Here is a 21429-nt window from a genome sequence, read left to right as displayed (position 1 = left end):
TGGTGCAATACATTTCCTGCTCTTGTAGCTTAATAATGCTGACCAGAATGTACTGGACTGTGGGATTTTGGCTCTACATATATCCCTGGCTAAAAGAATAACTTAATATATACAAACTACTAAGACACCAATGGGACAGACCTTGATGACCGGTAAGGACAAATTCAATCTTGAAATGTACACATTGATGGAGTTCCTGACTGGGCTGCAGTCTTTTCCCTCAAAAAGAACATATTTTCTCCCTGTTATCATTTTTATTCTATGAGTTATATGATCCTGCATCAACATGTAATGATATGCCAAAGTGAGAACAGTTTGTTAGACATATTTCTCTTGAATTTCTTACTGGCTTAAAGTTTAAGAGCTCAGTTGAGAGAAAGAAAAATGAGCATGATGTGTAGTAAAGCATACTTGATTTTTGCTTATTTAGATGATTTTTTTCAATAATAAAGAGCAAAATTTCCAGGAGCTATATAGATTCAAGTGTTAAACATAATCAATACTGGAGACTGTTTAGGGAAACTGCTGATGTCTCTCAATTTAGTCGAAGGCCAACCTGCTTACATCATACAGCTGCCAGTTTGAGACAGATTTGTCTTTGTTCCTTTGTTCCACATAGGTTTAAATAAATCCACAGAATTTATTGGTAAACATACACACAAACATACCTCACTGACGAGAATAACAGATTACGTTTCAAGCTGACTGATTTGATCAGAGATATTTTCAGAACTCTTCAGCAGTGCAGTGAATACAATCACTGTACAGTATATTGGTGGCATAAGGCAGTGGTTCTCAACCCTGTTCCTCAGGACCCCATGTCCTGCATGTTTTAGATGCTTCCCTGCTCCAACACACCTGACTCAAATGATCAGCTCGTCAGCAAGCCTCTGCAGAAGCCTGATAACGAGCTGATCATTTGAATCAGGTGTGTTGGAGCAGGGAAGCATCTAAAACATGCAGGACATGGGGTCCTGAGGAGCAGGGTTGAGAACCACTGGCATAAGGAACCAGGGCTGTACAGTGCGAGCGCCTAAAAATAGATCGGTGCGCCTGTGCTCCTAGTGAAAAAGCTAAGCGTACAGCCCTGGGAACTAGGGCTGCAACTAATGACACGTCGACGAGTCGTCTGAGCACGATACGTCTGGTGATTTCTGTTGCATTGCACGCTCACTTCCGCTTTTGATGACGTATGGTGCTCAGACGACTCGTCGACGGGTCGTTAGGTGCAGCCCTACTGGGAACACCGATGAACTCTGAAACACATTCTAATTAGTCCTGTGGGTGGTCCTTAATTTTTTTCCCTATGTCTGAAAATCTCAATTTGTTCCACTTTATACATAAGGATCTTTTGAAAATGGTACATCCCCATGGTGCACAGTAGAACTTGTGGTCCATATTCTGAGGAACATCTTAAGTGTATTCTCAGATCATTTATTTTACACCCCAGTTCTTTGTGCTTTCTTTGACTTGACTTCTGTCAATGTTTCAATCAGTCTCTCTCACACTCACGTCTCTTGCTTAAATAAGTAAATAGAGTCCAGCATTCTGATGTCATGTTTTGTGATGCAGAATCCTTTTAGAAATAAAGAGGTCAACTTGTAATCCTTTGAGGTGAATCAAGGCTGATTACAGCAGCAGTGCAATCCATGTTTTCTTCCTGGGTTGTTGTCCATGTAACATGTTGAAATCAACATTAAGACAGATTTTGAATTCTTTTAGTCACTTTGCTTCATCTTAGTTTGACATTGTCATATTGTCTGTTTGAGCAGATGAATAATGATTTGTATTTATTAATGAATTTGTGAACAACTAATTTATCTAAATTATATCACTAGTTAATAGTAATGCTGTATTGTTTGCTTTTCTTGCAGATAATGAAAGACAAAAATAAATATAATTTACGCACCTAATGGAAGGAGGAAACACCTAGAGTAAACAAGATAAGATGCCCTCTAAGTTGCCTGCACAAAATCCTATAACTATTGTCTCAGTTATGGTTAAATGTGGATCTAGTGCCCTATGGAGGGTCTCTATATGTGACAGTCTGAAATGAAGTGCCTGCATTGGTGCCCTTTCCCTGTCATTGGAACAAAATGTGAAAGTACCTTCTAAAGTACCCCCACAAGCAAGAAAACATGATGTGCCCTTTAAATGAAGAAGATGTAATGCAGTGCCCTATGAGTTACAGTTGTAATGGGCTGAGTTGGAGATTTTGCATGGGCATTCCCTTTAAACAAAAAAAAAAAAAAAAAGGGAAAAGTGCCATTTAGTGTAAGTATAACATGCTAAAGTGCAGAACTAGATGCCCTTTCACAGAAGAAGACAACATGTGCGCGCACACACACACTCACACATAAATGTCCTTCAGGGGGCCTACACATGTGCGGAAACATGATGCATCTCTTTTAATGAACAAGAAACACAGTGATCTGCCCTTGAGGGTGAACTGTATGGGAGAAAAACAGTAAAATGCCTTTACAGTAAAGAGCAAAAGATACAGTGTCCTACAAGATGCCTTATGGTGGAGTAAATGTCCATTATAGTGGCAGTGCTCCTATTATTCATATGTTAGTTATGAATGTGTTACATTATGTGCTTTATAAAAGATACTACAAGGTATTACTAATATGTATTTAATCGAAGGGGCAAACATTTCAGTTATTACACCAAGAAAATAATTGACTGTGTACATTAGCTTTAGTGTGAGGGGTAATAAAGTTATCAGGTCAGGCTGTCTGGAGTTCCTTGTGTTCCCTAACCACAGCCCTATGCAAAATTCTGCTTTTGGGCCTTCATACCCAATCTGAGAGCTACGTAAACATTGTCCACAATCACACAGTGACACCTGACACCTGCCAGTACTCTAACTGGTATTCTGCATCTATTGGTCCAAGAATGAGGTACGCAAAGAATATTTATTTATTTCAATAGAATGTTCTCTGTCGACCCTTAAGATAGCATTGACGTAAATAAAAAAATAAAAAAATAAAAAAAACGCAGAAAGCATAGCCCAAAATGTTGAAGATAAAAAGATGTAAGTTTAAGCAAAGGTACTTCACATGTTGTCCGCCTCACCTGAAAACAAGAGTTATACCTCCCATTTTTAGGAATAACTTTCAACTGTAAAGCTTTCCATCACTGTATACGAAAACTCAAATGTTTGACCTCATTTCTTTGCAAGGAAAGTTTTGAGGTGGTGGGCTGTTGCTCCAGGACAATGCACCCGTCCACAAAGGAAATGTGGCTTTAAACTTTTACCCCATGCACATTACTCACGTGACCTGGCCACCTGCGCTTTCCTCTCCCTTTTCCTTTGGTTGCTTCAAACATTTTATTTTTTGTGGACCTTGATAGAAAGCAAAGAACTTTTTGAAATACTCTTTTGCTTTCTGGAATGGTTCACACAGAGATTGCTGCTTCAGGCTTGAGTTTCATTTTAAAACTGTCTTGCCCATTGCCTTTTATCAGACATAATAAACAGCTGGAGTTTGCTCTCACTTTCTTTTCTAACCCTAACCCTAGCACATCAGCTTCACCTTCGTGTTATTTGCCCTACGAAACTGCTGATCTGAGCTGCTACCTGGAAATCCCTGGATACTTTCCCTTGTTATTACTTGGACTAGCAGCTGATAGGAGAAAATCAGGAAGGCGAGAATGGGAACAGTGTGTTATGAAGTGCGCCAGAAGAAGTCACTGCACGCCAAAGTGCAAACTGCAGAAGTGCCAGGATTGCGTAACAGTGAACACCAGCCCTGTTTGAGCCCTGATTAAGGTACAACTGAATGTATCATTTGTAGAGAATTACTATGAGGCAAATAAGCACCCTTAAAATCATGGTATTACTCCATTGAGTTGATTTGGGTGCAGTACTCCAATGCTCAGCCATATTGCCTTTAGACTGTTCTTGTCTTTGCTGTAACCTTGACACTACCATAGTTTGAAGTGAGAAAGTCACACAGCAAGGCTTTTCTGCAGTTACAAGTGCATGGATTAAATATCATTAAGGATGCCTTACTGAATCATTTATTTTCTATTCAGTCACAGTAGGATCTGTTAGCAGTAGATTGAATACAGGTGTGGGACCAAGGGGTTGAGGAGGATTAAGGAAAATATAAGCCATAGATTTGTAGCTTGTGTTGCTACTTATGCTTCATCCATGGTTGCCTCTGAAAAATTAGAGAGCTGCTACCATTCCTTCTTTCTTGTGCATCAAAGCTTTTGACTGCTTGCATGGATTGAAATTCACAACTGGCATTCATTGCAAACTTTTGTCAATCCAGTAAACCTCGGTGACACATAAGAAAATATCTAAAAATACCCACTGTGTCCATTGGGCCCAAAAATCATTTGAAAAGTGTACTTAAAGAAAAACATAGGATCGTTGTCACTGCTTAAAAAACAAAACCTGTAAGAGAAAAGCTTTCTTACTCATAAGAAAAAAAATATTATTCATGTATACAACTCAACCCCCCTTATTTAAACATATTCTAAAATCTCCAATACAGAATTTTCTTCCCAAAACAATTACCATATATTATTTAAATCCTCACTACAGTGTATCTGGAGTGCCATAGATCTTTGTACATTTCCAACATGTTGGATTTTAAACCCAATTTGCATTTACTATCAAATTGTCCTCTTTTACAAGGTCTTACTGCAAAAATGATGACAGATATTTTAATTGAATTGTGATACCATGACAGGTTTTCAAACACGAATGAAAGGATGACAGTAGGCTGGATTCACAATCACACTGGAAATGGTAAATATGAACAACAGGGAATATGCAAGCATGTCTAATCTATACGGCTAATTTATATGTTTTCCTACATAACGCCAGCAGTAAAGAAGCTCAAGATAAATCACCAGAATGAGTCTGTGGCTTTACAGCCATCCAAGATGGTTCGACAGCACACTTGGCATAATGTCTGAAATAGTATGCTGTTTGGCAATATGTTTGAATTACCATAGTTCCTGTATTGTCGGGAAAGGCATTGTGTGACGGCGGCAGGCTCCATGAATCTGCATAATCACAAGGAGAAGCTGCTCGGCCTCAGAAGGCATTAATGCGGCTGACAGCGTGGCCCTTCCATCACAGTTTCATATCACAGCGACAGAACATAAGTAGGGGAACGCATATGAAAATGTGTGTTAGGTGAAGAATGAGCACTGTCATTACTTGTGGCTGTGACATTTGTCAGCTGCTGGGATGTGATGCATTTGTCCAACATTACTTTTTTGTTGCTTGCCTGTTCTGCGGCGGCTGTGGAAGACTAACCTTTTGGAAAAAAAAACAAAAAGGTGGGAGCAGGTGTGGTCACATAGCCAGAGCTTTCTTGACATTTATTTTGTTTAATAGATGACCCTTAAATTAATTAAAGACAGATTACGGCATAATTTGTGTTTAACCTATGGTTTTGGAATATATATGTAATTGATCTTAGCGAGGATTAATCAATGCTCATTCCTTAAGTGCACATTTTCTCTGGCCAGTCTTCTGGAAGGACAACTTTTAACCCACTCAGCAATCATTTGAAAAGTTGCTTAGCAATAAATGTTCTTATTTCTTGTTGTTTTTTTGTTATTTTTTTTAAAAAGACAATGGCGAGAATCAATTAATGTGCGCTTGTGCTTTCTCATATATTGTCCAGATCTCCTTGGTGTCCAATTATTCGATACTTTGCTGATGTAAAACTTGACTAAAACAAGAGTTTTACAAACCTAGCAGATTATGAAATGTGGTTGCATCACACACAAAAAAAACAAAACAAAACAAACAAACAAAAAAAGAGATATTCTTCTCTCCAATCTCAGACATGCACACACTAGAAGATGTGAAAATAATGGGGCATCACACACTACAAGATGTTATTAAGGTTATTGTGCAAGAGGGATAAATCAGAAAACAGTGCACCATCTCACCCGATCTTGTAGGAAAGCAGATGGAAATAAAATGAGGACTGTGGTGTAACAACGTGCTCTGATCCTAATAATACTTGGCAGTGAGAAAACGAAACAGAAGGCTAAACGAGTCTGGATGAGAAAATGTTTGGAAAGATGTGATCAGCACAGTTAGTCTGTTCTTCAGCAAGAACTGGAGGTGAGATTTTCAGATCAGTTTCAATATCTGTTGCTAGATTTAGCCTAAAGGACAAGAATGTTTGGTGGTAGTGTAATAATGGCCGGTTTCAGCCTCAGTCTACAAAAATATCACATTACCAAACAACATGGGACCAGCATCAATTCAGATCAAGATCCCAGACCAAATTTCTCAGGAAATTGTCAGGAGAGATGAAATAAAGGTAAAAATCACCTGAAATGTATGTGGTGTGAGTCTGTCATAATTGTGATTTACATTAAATTCCACCCTGTCTTCTCAGTGGCTGCATTCAGAAAGTATAGGGGAATTTCTGCTGGTTTGTCTTATCAAGCATGACAGTTTTCCACAATAACTGTCAAATTCTGGAATTGTTACCCACGTAGTACACATCAGATTTGTTCAAAGTTTTGAACAAGTGTGGTGCCTTGTCCAGAGAAGACTTGTCATTAACATTTCCTTGAAAAATATCCAATCAGTCAGAGTTTTGTAAGTAACAATCAAAATGTCAGTATTTGGTTCCAGAGATGCAAAAGTGCCTACCACAAAGAAATTGTGACATTTACAGCCACAATAATGCTCTCCTTTACAAAAAAAAAGTTTTAAAGAGGGTTTTAATGAATGGAGAAATTAGAGCTTTCCAATTTCAATTTACAGTTTCATTTAGCAGATGCTTCCAAAGTGACGTACTTCTGAGAGCAAGATCAATAAATAAGACTGAATGTTCAAGGCTGTTTTCATTTTTTTTTAAACTGTGACTCCTGTTAAAAGTGTAGTTTCAACAGGTCTTCAGTTGTTAAAAGTTGCTAAGGAAAGATGTCAATAAGAAACTCTGCCCAGAGAGTAGTGCCCTTTGTAACATTTTGGACAAACCCTGATTATCTACAGTGTAGTTTTCCAAGTATTTAGATGTTTTTCTGATGTGGTACTTGCACAGAAATTACCTTTCCAGTAAATAATTATACTTGGTGATGAGATAATTAAAATATACTATTCTGTCACATTATTTTATCATTGTTTCATCATAACACTGTCAACTCTTACATCTTGAACTTTGATACTTTACTTTTAGGTAACACAACAGTGAAGAGTAAAGCAAAAGGGGCCACTTTTAGATTTGGGTTCACTCCATCTGTGCCTTTGTCTCTTTAACTCCCATTCTATGTCTGGATTTTCTCTTTAATATCCCAGTCACTGCTTTCTGAACGGCTTGGACATGCTTTTTAGTTCAACAGTCGCGAATGGCTTTTCCAAAGACCACAGTCTGGAACAGAATTATTATTATCATCACACACATAATGCTAAATTGTTTTTGTCATTTGGCACTTTGTTGTGGCTGCGCATTGCATTCTGATTATGGTACACCGCCGCTTTTTGGGACCCTGTTCTTATTCGATGTCACAATGCTGATGTTCACTGAGTGTACAAAATGTTAGGGTCACGTGTTTTGTGGTTTTCTTTTTCTCTGGGAACTATGAGGTAGGATTCCATTTCACTGTAATTGTGCAAAGATGTTGTGCAAAAATATTAGATGATGGTTTGGTTTTGGGAAAGGTGTAAAACTTTAAAGTTGATAGAACATGATTTTTTGGATAGTTTTATGAGTAGAGAATGTCCTATTTTTTAAGCCCTCTTTTCCCTTTGGAACCAGGAACAGGGGGAGAGATGTTTGAAACCTTAATGGAGCACATAGGTAACATTATATTTCATAACTACATTACTGCTATGTTAGCTGACTGACAATGTGCATTGTCCACATTGTACCAAATGTTGAATTTGATTATAAAGTGCATTAAAGGTCCCACATTATGCCCCCGTTTCAGCAAAGTAATAACAGTCTCATATGTTCCCAGAATGTGTCTTTCAGTTTTCAGCAAAGTAATACGTTTTCGGCATACATAAGGATGTTTTATCTCACCATGACTGTAAAACCCATGGCTTTGGCAATGTTCTAATCAAGCTGTTTCAGTGATTGTACCTTTTGAACGCAACTGACCCATCCCCTTAAAGAACAAGGGTTCATTTTACAGAGAAATATCACTCAATTCACAGTATAGCCATTCTTTTTAACTTTTGTGTATGGTGACTTTAAAATGCTGTGATTGTAAAATCAGTATTTTAACAGTGCAGAGATGAAGCTTGGAAAGTAACTATAAGATGACTAGTACCACTACCACCAGTTAATGTGTAGATTTAACGGGCTACATTCAGTCACAATTTCATACAAGTCTTCTCATGTTAACAGCTTTGAGTTTTTACGTCACCAATTTTTTATCAGCCACAAAACACAATGAAATAAAACTTCAACATATTGGACCTTTAAAACAGGAAAGCATTTTGAAAATAAACAGTATTTACTGAAAAAAAAATAGATGTGTGTGCTTTAGTTCAGTTAACTGAAGCTATTATTACAGTGAACTGAAAACTGATTAAAGCAACAACTAAACTATATGTGGAAAACATACTACTTACTCCACCAGTAAATGACTATAAAATAACAGTCATTACACTAGAACTGGCCTGAAAAAATGGGCCTTCATCGCCTTGCTTCTTTACTCTAATGGCTTGTCAATCATTTCACATCAGGCATGTCAATCAAGGCAGCCACACCCATAGGCTCGAACTAAATATAGACACATGTATTTATATATTCATCATGCCCCCATGTATGATGACAGTAACGCCATTTTATTCTATATATCCACCATGACATTGCCAATGAATTTCACTGAACAACAGTGTTAAAGCTCAGATTGGTGCCTTTGGAAATCGACATCATGGCAATGCCAACCGCCTCCAATATCCCGACTAATCCAGGACTCATTTCAGGGCCATGGACTAATTATGACGACACCCATATGTTCCACAAAACAGCTGCACTCTTAATTATGCAGAACTTTATACCTAAATGCAATTTAAACAGGTGAGTTATTTAAAATTCACAGCACAGTTGTGACAAACAGGGAAAATAGCTATAGAGACCAAAACCATTTCTTGTACTATGTTGTAATATTCAATGGGAGGTCAGTGGGGACTGACTTGTTTTTGAAGCCTACCTCTAGGGGTCATTTAAGATGCTGCAGTTTTTGGCACTTGCCGCTTGAAATTATTTTCAAATGGCCGACAGCACACTGATCAGAAGTGAATCTTGCTGCTTTGATAATAATGATTTGCAGAAAAACAGTTATTGACTCAGGATTGCATGAAAGAAGCTGATATTTTTTGAATTGGAGTTCTTATAACCGATGCCCCTGAATGACCCTCAGTAGTATTTTACATTAATGTCGTGCAGCAGTGGCTTGACTTGTGGTTGGTGCTGCTTGAAGGGAGTTTATCTCTGTACTGCTGCCTCACCCTGCAGGCATGCAGGTCTTTGTATTTAGCTGTGTTTTTATTGTAAAATCAAAATAAGGTATTATCGGTAACTCTAATATAGCCTCGCTCAAACTAAAATAGCCTCAGTCTACTCGCTCCAGAAGATTATCTAGTTTCAAGCTTTTACATCCAAGTCCAGCAAGCTATTCTATGTAGCACATATGATTTTGTGGATTGAGTGGTATTGAGTGGTAAACTGAGATCTCAAAATGATTTCACTCTCTCCTTATCATAGCACACAAAGAAATTAAATATTGATTCTCAGTGTGGCACCATAGGCTGAAATTACCCATTCTCTCTGCTCCCTCTCACCCTTTCCCTCCCTGTTCACTTGCTTATTCTGTCTGTCCTCCCATCGCATCCCCTTTTTTATACCTCTCTTTTTTTATTATTCCCTCTCTAAAAGACTCTCTTCTCGTTCTGTCTGTGTTTTTCCTTTCCCCTTCAACATTGTCTTTTAATGCACTGTGACTGGTTTTAAGAGAGAAAAGTCAGAGAAGAGTTACATGGCCTGACTTTAAATCTGCTCTCTTGCTGATGGAATGATAGTCTATCTCTATATATAATCCCATTTTGTGACTTAAGTTGATGTATTTTTCTCTTTTTCCCATTTTTAATGATGGAATTCAAAGATTTCACAGAATTTTAAAGAGTTGAGTGAATGCCAAAACCTCAGCTCTCCTAAAAATTGTTTCAAAAGCAGCTGTTTATTTTCTATAATTTTAATTTGATGAAAACGGGTGAGAAGTGAAGTTAGATTGTCATCCAACACAATCAGTTTTTTGCTACAGAGAATAGCTGAATCAAAGAATACTCTTTTGCTCAGGCTCCAACCCTGTGAGGTTCTCAAACTTAAATGCATGCTATGCTGCAGCTACACATACCTGCACTGTAACTAAAGCATAAATAGATTATTCTCCTCCAAAATATACACTTGAGGAGCACCCAAACTTTTCCAATGTCCAAGTGAGCCTTCAGCAAAGTAGTACCAAAGAATGAATGCATTCATCCATCCATTTCCAGCAACTTCAGTCCCAGTTGTAGCAGACTAACTCCCCAGCCATATCCTCTACCTCTTCCCAGAGGATCTGAAACTGGGATACAGTTAGTTCTCCTCATAGCATAGAAAAGTGTAGAATACATGTACAAGTAGAAAATGTTGTCGCCACAATGTCATGACACCTTCTATATGGAGATATTCAGCATTTAGGAATGAGGGAATTTGCTGTAAACCAGATCAAAAGATAAATCACTAGAGCTTCTTTCTGACATTCTCAAAACTTTTGTTTTCTATTCTCTGGATGTGGAGAGGGAGCCTCAGCTGACTGATGGAATACAGCTTGTGACACAAACATGAACTCAGCCCAGCATTCTTAGGAACAGGGGTTAATAATGGATGATTCTACACCTGGCATTGTCAGTGTGCTATCAAGGCCAAATCAGAGTTTCCGTGTCTGTGCATTCAAGAAAGTCTGTGACATGTAAATGTCATCATCCAAACAGGCAGGAAGTGTGATAGTAAAAATGGTGTGAAAGCCAGATGGACAGACAAAGTTGCATGTCAAAGACAAAGAGGAAAATTAAGACTCAGAGCTGCAGCACCACAAATACGAAGATGCTGGGATACCGAACAGGGGACAAGCAGGTAGCCAGCAGGGTTCAGATTTTTAAAAAAAATGAGCCTACAAGATGAGCTTTGGACTGATAGATTTTTATTTGTCCTCCATGGATCCAACCATTCCGATTAATATGCAGACAGTTCTGTAGTTTCAACAAAGCAAGTTGGAGCAGAACTCAAAATCATGTATTCAAAATTCAATGAAATGTATTATTCTTCCTTGTATTAACGTAAGCATGTTTTTAATTAGAACTGCATTTGCTGCTTTAAATGTTTGGCAAAAAAAATGATGGCAAATGTTAAACTTGCAGGCAATTAAAGAAAGAGAGTTCTTTAGTTTTTGATACATTGATAAACGCTGGAATCAAAATGTACAACATTTTTCTAAGTGCCCAAAAAGGTTGCTAATACTTTGGAGCAAAGGGCAACTCGATGTATTGGAGATATTTCTGTACTTATATTTTTTAATTTACTTACATGCTTGTTTGCGATCTGCTCTGCGTGAACACAGCCTGCAGTTCACCCAAATCAGCTCAATAATCCCTGATTTTTTGCCATCTGACTGTTCATCACAGCTATGTCACCAAAGACTTTTTTAGTTCACTAAGGAGCACTATTTTTTTTGGTTTTGTGCAGAATTTGGTTAGAGCAAAAAAAACAAAACAAGTATGATTAAGATTATTTCTAAATGAGACATGCAAAATACAGTGATATCCATTAATTAACATGATTTTAAGATAACATGACTAAATGGCATGTCACAAGTAAGTCGTTCAATGAATGTCTAAAAGTTTAACAATTCTATTTTTTCATAATTTCTGACAAAAATGTCTAAATTACACCATTTTTGTGAAGACAGCACACTTCACACAAATGCACATTTTGGGATTCAGAGAGTTAAGATTCCCAAAGTTGCTGTGACACTTGTATGTTAAGGATAAAATTCTTGCTGTTTGCTATCAAGACATACCACACAATAGATATCTGTTTGCTGAATGCAAAAAGCTAAGTATGTGCTATCTTTTTAAATAAAGCTTTTCATCCATCACTTTCACACATACAGAAGTAAATTTTTTGTGCTCAATTTATTCAGTGGCGTCATGAGAAGTTCCTCAAAATGCTAAGAATGGAGGACATCAGGTCACTTTGTTTATGAAGAAGCATCAGTAAGAGTTTGACTATCTGTGATTACCAAGTACACGGACTTCAGACAATTTAACATGTACAGAGAGAACCCTGTGCGCTGATCACATCTTTAGGACTTTGAATGGCTTAATCTATACTGACTAGCAGAGTAAGGCTTTTCATAAGCACTGGCCCTGCATGAAAGGACTGTATATTGTTTTAACTTGTTCACTCATGGATCCAAGGTGGACAGTGCCTGCTTGTCCAATACCATACTTACCCACAAATTGGATTGTTCAGTGGTGGTAGTGCCTTTCCTAATTGCAGGCATTCATGCAAATCAAGTTCAAATGAAGTTCATTCAATATCCTAGCTCAGCAGCAGTGTTCCAGTAAAATGCTCAACCAACAAATACAGAGGTGAGGACAGCTCCAGACAGACAGCTGCAGTTGTAGCTTTCCGTCGGCCAGATGACAGGAAGAGGCTGGGCTGTGGGTGGGCAATGGGCACGATAAGAGCAACAGCTGCACAGTGTAATCCAATTTCTCATAAAATCCAATGCAGCAGCAGCACCACAAACCGATGCTCTCAAAATGTTCAAAGAGTTGAAATAATAGCCTCTGCACAGCAATGTGGCAAACACTGCGAAAACATAGAATTTGTGAGCTTAGAGCAGTAGCACTGATCAGGATTACTGAGCTGGATTGCATTATATTGTACATATTGCTTGCCTTTGTTGTTTTCAGCCGTGTTTGTGTCTTTTAAAGTTGGACTACAGTCATCATGACACCAAATTGAGTAAGACTTGACTCACAAATCTGGAGACTTATTACATAAAGAGGTTATTTAAAAATTGCTCGAAACCTGCTCTGGGCACATAGCATGATGTGTCAACATTACATAATGCGTCTAAAATATTGTTGTTTTCTTTCTGACAAGGCCATTTTGTGTTTTATTGTTCATTTCAGTCTGCACAGTTTCACTCAGTCATTCAAAGTTTCTAAGCAGCTGTGATGCTGGTACCTGACTCATTATGCTGGTTTTGGGTGGTCATTCAAAAAGGAGTCATAACAGCTTGTGATGTAGTTGCTGGAAATGAAGCATACCTCTGATGTGCTAATTCTGACTATGAGACAGACTCTTTGGTCTAAGTACAGTTGATTTACAAAAGCAAATGCATGAATAGAAGTAAAAGTAATCATCAAAGTGTCGACTGAAGTTGCAGCTCTGACGTATCTAAAGCAACAATTTGGAAAGCAACTACCTTCAAAAGTAAAAAAAAAAAGAGTAACCTAATATAGGCACAATTTCACTTTCTTTTAATTTAGGTGAATATGACCAGCACTTCAAGCTCAGATTGTTTTTCACAGGTTAAGATGATAACATGATTATATCCCTGTGTTTAAGGTCAGTTTGTGATTAAATGTCACATCATTATCTCTTGATTAGAAAACCCACTCAGTACACCAGAACAGTGTTTCCCGTCTGCCTCACAGAAATTAGCTATGTGGAAATTATAATACGATGATAGCTTATTGAAGTGAAACTACTACTCTTGTTGTCAGTGTTGCAGTAATATATTATGACTTGGCAACTGCATTGACGAGTCAGATATGCAAGACCATGTCAAACTTTGACAGTTGCAGTATAGACGCCCCAGTTCCCATCAGAGACACACATTAGATTAAAGCACAAGTCCACCGCATTACATCCAAGTGAATTCAATCAAATTAGAAACTGTAAGATTACAGTAGTGGGAAAATAAGTTTCTAGTGTTACTGAAAATGTCTAAGAATAGATGTAAATTAGAAGATAATAGCCTAAAGTTTCATCGTGAATTGTCTATTAATTTGATCAGGTGTGTTTCCTTCTTAACTTTAAATTTTGTTCCTCCGTGCTGGCAGCAGCTTATGTTATGAGATTTATGCTTTTGGTTTGTCCAAAGATCTGTCCATCTGTCTCAGAAACATGATATTTCCTGTATGCATCGAAGGAATTTCAATGCAACTTTAACTGCTACAAAAAAAAAGTCTCTGAAAGCACAGACACAAAGAAAAACTCTGAAACTTTTAGTGTAAATTTCAATGACAAATTCTTTTTTTTCAATGGCCTTTTTTTCACTCCACATCCATCCTACTTTGTGTAGGAATATTTCTCAGGCCGACAGACAGAGTACTAAAATACTAAGTGGCAAATGTGTTGAATCACATTACCTCAATTATGTGTATTTAATCAACAGGCAGGAAACCTCTGGTAGGGCAGTATAAATTCAGCATAAAAGTACTGTAATCAGTGAATAAGTTATCCGAAATTGTTGCTGATTCACCAATTAACAGTTGGGTAATCAGCCAATTATTTTACTAGACCACTGGTTAATGTGTTGTATGAGTCTGTAATGGCCCATTTTGCCCAGGGGCCCCTTAAAGGTTAATTCAGCCTTGTGAAGTAGTCGCTGTGCTTTGGTACAGCATCTCAAGATCATGTGTCAGTCACACAGTGTTACCTATACTGCAATATATTCTGGTTTTTATTTATTTACTTATGTTGATTACATTTGACTCTTTCTACATTTTCTGTCTTTATTGAGCCACGGTGGTTATTGGTTCATAGGCTAATTACCCACAGTATTCTAATTTCCTCGAAACAAAAAAGGAAATATGAAATTCATTGTTGTTTTAATACAACAGGCTTCATGTACAACTCTGTGCTTGAATCCCCACTAATCAGCTGCTTTAAGTAAAAGGAAAGCTGAATACTCCAGTCAATACTGTGATAAGTCTGTCCTCTGCATGCAAGTTCCTCATTATGAATCTTACTCAAGTTTTAAATTGTGCACACATGAACAGGCATTTATTCCCACCCTGTTAGCTTCCAAAATCTGCTGTAAGGAGGTAATGAAATGCCCTTCATGAATATTGATATCTGTGTAAATGTTTTTCTGTCCTTCCAGTCTGTTTGTGGGACTAAATGGAAAAGTGTGAGATTAAACAGAAACTTCATTGTGAGCCAAGGTTAGAGGTATTATTTACTGGCCTTCATTCCGTTGGAGTTGGAACGTGTCACAACGGTGGTTAATGTTCAGAGTGCAATAGCTCTTTAGAAAAAATAAAATGGAAAAGGTTGACAGCAGCGTGTCAGTGGCAGTGGTGGGGATGATTGGACACCAGAGCTCTCTCCCCTTGACAGACCTTGATAAAAGGAAACTCTAATTAAATACAATGTGACAGAAGAACATAGTGACATCAGGCGGGCTCAGGGGATGTGGACAGTTGAGATAAGCTTCCAGTTGATTGACTGCTGCATTCTGCTTCCTTCCACTTCCCACATGGGCCTCAACAATTTCTCTACCAGCAGCTGTGTTGTCCTTTCAATTAGGAATAACACCAGAAAGCAGTCAACCTAGGTGACAAGCTGCATGTTAGTGGTGGAGAATTGTGACAAAAGCTAGAATTGTGCAATTAACCACAATAACACCGTCACCTCACTCACCCACTCAAAGCAAAATACTGTATTTAACATATTTTAGTCACATCCTTGACAATTCTGATTAGCTTCTGCCTTCAAGCTTATTTTTTTCTTTTTGCTGAAATTGTGCTTGTATACTTGTCACTGGCGTAACACACATAAATCAGACACGTTTGAGTCACGAAACACCTGAGAGACACAGTGTATGGGACTTAATGGTCCCATAGAATTAAAGGTCTAGTTAATATCCAAGATCCATCCATTTTTATTTCTGCTTATCAGGTTGCAATGGCAACAGGCTAAACAGGGCAGGAAGAGATCTGGTTTTAAACTCATACGGAGATTTGTGCCAATTTAAATGATCAACCAATACTATCCCTTCTATAGCCAAAATATTTTCATAAAACCTTTTTGCAACGAAGTCTTCCTCTTCAGTGTCTCTCTGCTCTTCTTCACCTATTTTAAAGTATCCAAAGACCTTCAAAGAAGAGTATAAATTATATCATGAAGGTTTCTCTCTTACATCAGTAATGGAAAATTTGAACCATGCTAGTTGTAAAAGGTGTAGCATGCATGATGTATTTGAGTTAATGTGCCTTACTTCATATTGCACTTCTTGTCATGTGACTATTGCACACACGTGCACTTTGCTGCGTCACTGATGAAACAATATATTGTGCAGCCCTAGTCTGGCAGTGAAGTTGTAGTCTTTTTCTTGGTGTGTATTCCTAAAATTAGCACAATCTGTTACCAACACTACTGTAATGCTACACTTAATTAATGAATTCTGTTTGGAGATGGAGGCGTGTGTGGTCTTGTTGTAACAATCATAATCCAGACTTTATTAAGTTATTACTTTAGCTACAAGTTAATGATGGCAACGTTAACAAAAGTTAATCATTGCTTCAGTGATATGCAGACACATATATAACTTCTGAGTTCCCATATTTTCCCAAAAACATCCAGTCTTGCATGGCATGATTTTTTTTTAACTCTCTTCATATGTGACTTGTCAGATATGCAGAATGCACCTTTCATAAATCCATGAAGAATCATCAAAAGATGAACGACCCGCTGATGTTGCAAGAAACAAAGTGGTAACAAGCGCTAATAATAAAAACCAACAAGCATAAATCACATGCAACACTGTAAAGTAGACACTGAGTGTTGTCTCTAAGTTATGTACCTAATTAACATTAGAGGCAGACGGCTAACCCGTTTTTTCTTCTCTTGAATTCATTGTCACTTTCCTGCCTCTCCTACCACCCATGAATTTCTCACATCCCGCTGTGTTTTCTTTTCTCATCATCTCCTTTGCTAGAGACAATTGCTGAGTTGTATTCGTGGAGGAAACTGCCCTGGACCCAACGTCAGCTCGCTGCAGTTGCCTGGAGATGTCAGTTTCTTTGCCAACCAACTGGCGGTGCCCACCGTGGAGTTTGCCTTTGAGCAAACTAAAGCAGAAGAGGTACGCCCCAAACCAATACACACGATTTTTTTTTAACCTCCACTACCCCTATACTACCCACTGATCATTGTGCATTTTCTAATGCCAGTCATTGTTTCTTAGTTTCCTCATAGAAAGTGAAGCTTCTCTCAGCAAAAATCCACACACTTGTCAGCAGTTTGTGTATAATACGTTGAAGAAGAGCGTCGTCTTAAATGTGTTACCAAGAGAAATAATTGCACGAGAAAACGATTCCTACACTGTGTGCCTGATGCAATTTGTCTCGTCATGTGATAACAACCATCTGCAGCCTATAAAACTAATAGTATCATTTTAGATATGAAGATCATTACAAACTCAGTCTGACACACCGCTATATGGATTATGTCTCTTTCCAAGCAACAAATACACATCACAGAGCTTACAAATTATGCATGCCCCCATTTACTTCCATTAAAAATGCAGTATTGATGTTTGTTGTACTGCCTTGGGGTGGAAACGCAGAGATTTAGCCTTAGCTAAGTCAGCCCACTCAAATTTGGAACTTCTGGCTAGGATGGCAACTTTGAGCTTAATTAGTGCGAGAGATCTTCATGATGTTTATCCGCCCCCGAGGCGGCTTCACAACCTGAAAATAATAGGTAGTGGAGGGCGAAATCCCAAGCTCTGGCTTTATTTAGGAGAAACAAAACTCAAATTGAATTAAAAAAAACAGTCTGATACTTAAATATGCTAGACTCTGATGGGGGACATCCTGTATGCATAGATTAGCGTCAACTCAGTATCATTTAGATTGAACCACAGTGTTGAAAAACAATGGGTAATCAAATTTCCTGTACTACTTCAATTCTTCACTTAGCCTTTGGGGAAGACAGTGAGACAGAGAGCATCTCAGAATCACTTTCCTCAGGAGGAGGAGTGTGACTGTTCATGTGCAAAGTAGATATTATATATTAAGCATGATGCTTAGGGTTTTGTTAGATGTAGTTTCAAGTATTAAACCCCTTTTAGACATGCATTGCTTTCTCTTTATTATGACAGCATCTGAAAGTGTCGACTTCATGTCTGAATGAGCACACGGGTCACTTTTTCATAAAACATGGTGCAGCAACCTTACTAGATCAGACCTAGTAACATTTTCGCATAACTTTCAACACAGCACAAATCTGGACTGCATGTAGTCACAATCATGGAAAGACATGCACTAACCACATACTTCAAGTTATACGAACTGATTTAGGGATGGACTTTTCCACATTTCAACACCAATGCAGATCACATTCACTTTGCCAAGAAATTTTTACATTTATTATAAACTGAAATGTTCACAAAAAATAAGACTTACTTGCGATGAAAACAAAGTCTGTAACAGGTCAGATTAATGAGACTCACCAAAAATGAGTGCAGTTCAGGCTTTGACAAAATATTGAGGTGATAAAGTTGTTTCTTCCAGCTGTTTGTAGGATTCTTTCCTTAGAGTTTATCGAATACTTGCATCATGAAGACAGCGGCAGGATCCATACAGGCGTCTCCAGAAAGAAGAGGTTTCATGCATTGGAACAGCTTCAATAACTTCATCAATGACTTCAAGAATAACTTAGAAATTAGCTCCGACTTTGAGACGGAATCTATCAGGATATAACTGCATCATGTTGTGTACTTTTCTTCACATCTGATGTAGTGTGGTAGTTAGATTGTCATCACAAATGGACATTGTGTATGAAGTCACAGATACACTCAGCTTTTGGTTAACTACACAGTTTGATAAACTTGATGTTGGATTTAGTTTATGAAGCAGTAATGTCACATGTGTGAAAAGGGCTTTTAATAATGATGCAATTCTAAAATGTGGAAAATAGCGAATATTTTATGTGTACAAATATTATAGGTGCTTAACTTGTTTAGTACAGTACATGAACTAAAACAGTATAATGACATTTACTATTGCATTGCTCATTGTTTTCAAACTGAGTAACTTATGATGGTGCCGAATCTACCTGTAACTGTGCATCATCACATTATCGTGCAATGCATGTAGGTTAGCCCTCATTAACTTTAATTTTAATAGCTTTGTTATGCTTCTTAGTGACATTCAGCTCATGCAAAGAGAAGGGATGCATTTTACCAGATTTAGTTACTTGTTTCTGCCTATCTGCAGTTCCTGAGCAGGATAATATAAATCTTCATGACATTTTCACTAAAGATATGGAATTTGTCTTCTCTTCCAGTGGCCAATTTCCATTTCCACAATTAATTTTAAATAAATTACTGCATAAATAAACCTATGTTTTATATCAGTACCGCTAGTTTTCCACAGCTTCATGCCGACTGGTTTGGAAATGAATGAATCTGGGTAGTGGTGCAAGCACAATTGATAAGACTGATACAATATTACTGCTGAAGCTGTGCATGGAATAGCTACATTTTTCCTGCCATCAGAAGGCTGCGAGAGCTGATACTCCAAAAGTAAGTTTTGCCTCCAACTATTTCTTTCAGTCCTTCGACAGAATGTAGTACATCCTGTCTGACTGCCATCTGTTATCAGCTCGCAGTAGGTCAGGACACCTGTGGAGTCCTGTTAGACATCAGCAAGCCATTTTCTACATTGAAAAAGCTAATTAGCATGCTGCTGCCTTGGAACCTAGAAGCAGATCAATCACTATGACCCTCTGACAAATGTCTGCATTAATTTCCTGCTCTGAGATTCTTAATAATACAAACCAAAGGGTGTTATTTACATTATGGATGATGAGCTCAAATGTAAGTTGAAAGGTCAAATGTCTGGTGAAGAAAGAGGGGGAAAAAAAGTAATACATGGCCTCAGTCAGTAATTTTCATGTAGTATTACATTCATTTTATTTGCTTAAAGTGTAGCACACTCCAGTCCTCTTACGTTACAGTGACCTCTTGTTAATTCAAAGTTGTGTTAGATAACAGAAATGCATTGTATCATCATGCTGAAAAAATGGTTACTGCTTTATTCAATCTGACATGCCTTCTTGGGTTAATTTTGTTGCCACAGTGGCTGTTGATGTATAGTAAGCATCATCCATCACTGATTATTACCTCCGCCAAGGAGGTTATGTGACACCCGGCGTTTGTGTGTCTGTCTGTCTGTCTGTTAGCAAGACAAAGAAGAGCTGATTTAATTTTGGTGGCAATCCGGAAAGGATCCTGGATTCTGGATCACTTTTAATTTTTAGTATGTGGTCCAAAATATGACAAAAACATCATAGGTTAGTATGTCGTCCAACAAGTTGGAGCAAGGTGTCCAGATAGCTCAACTGGTTAAGAAGGTGATTCGTAAACAGAACTATGTCAGAGATGCAGGTTTGATTCCAGCTCAGAATCCTTTACTGCATGGGTTTCCTGTTTTCCTCTCTATCCTTGGCAGAGGTCTGCACTCTCTGAGTGCTTTTTCTAGTTTTAGCTGGAGAGTTTTTTTTGACAGACATTAGTGCACAGTTTGGGCTCAAAAGTCAGTTTTGAAAGGTAGATGTCTCAGGCTCCTGGGAACATAACAATTTATTTGTTCAACTTCAATGATACAAATTGAGCTCACAATGTCAACAACATTGCCAGTTTGGGAAATGTTCAGCTCAAATTACCTTCTGTTATTTTTAACGGTCGTATATGTCATATTTTTGTATTCTGTCAAATACTGTGGTAGTCATATCTCTCTCTTTTTTCTCTCTCCCACGCACTGAACACAGATTGTGTTCTGCTCTTTGGTTTTCCATTACACATTATCAGTGTTGCCATGGTGAATGGTCCTTATTTTGAGGAGGAGGGAGTCTGGCTGTGATACTGCCTGATTTTCAGATTCTCTTTAAAACGCTGTATTTAGAGCATAGAATTTGGGGAAAGGTTTACAATAAAGTACACTTTCCCATGAGCTCCACTTATCCTAACTACCTCAAAATAGTATTCAACTATATTCTGTTTACTTTTTTTTCCATTCATTATTAATCACTGTAGGAAGTAATGATGTTACTGGGAAAACTAATGTTCATTTGTTTTGCACTTGATGTTTTCGCTGCACTCTATTTTTTCCTGTAGGTGTGTGCTTTATTGTAAAATTGTAAAGCACAAAGGAGAAATCTTTCAGGATCACTACTTTGGTGCTGTGGGAATATTCCATGATGTAATTTAATTAAATTGTAAAATCTCTGCTGTTCTTTTCATTGAGAGGTAAGCACTGCTGACATTGGTATTTATTCACAGTTGATTAGGATACATGATGTGCTGTTTTAGGAAACAGAACCACAAAACATGAATTTGACCTCTGTAGTAGTACAC

At 37.9% G+C, this 21429-nt stretch overlaps 1 protein-coding gene across 3 annotated transcripts in view; it reads left to right on the top strand.

Annotated features, from left to right (window-relative positions):
* The window catches only part of LOC110966177 (inactive N-acetylated-alpha-linked acidic dipeptidase-like protein 2), a 580988-nt gene that overhangs the window by 395672 nt on the left and 163887 nt on the right, over window positions 1–21429 (top strand). For all 3 annotated transcript variants that reach the window (XM_051947586.1, XM_051947587.1, XM_051947588.1), the window contains exon 16: window positions 17005–17151. In XM_051947586.1, coding sequence (XP_051803546.1) covers window positions 17005–17151 — 147 coding nt within the window. The remainder of the gene's footprint in view (window positions 1–17004; window positions 17152–21429) is intronic.

This window comes from Acanthochromis polyacanthus, chromosome 4 (genome assembly GCF_021347895.1).
Source record: "Acanthochromis polyacanthus isolate Apoly-LR-REF ecotype Palm Island chromosome 4, KAUST_Apoly_ChrSc, whole genome shotgun sequence".
In the NCBI taxonomy this organism is placed as follows: Eukaryota; Metazoa; Chordata; class Actinopteri; family Pomacentridae; genus Acanthochromis; species Acanthochromis polyacanthus.
This window is presented reverse-complemented; position numbering and strand designations above follow the sequence as displayed.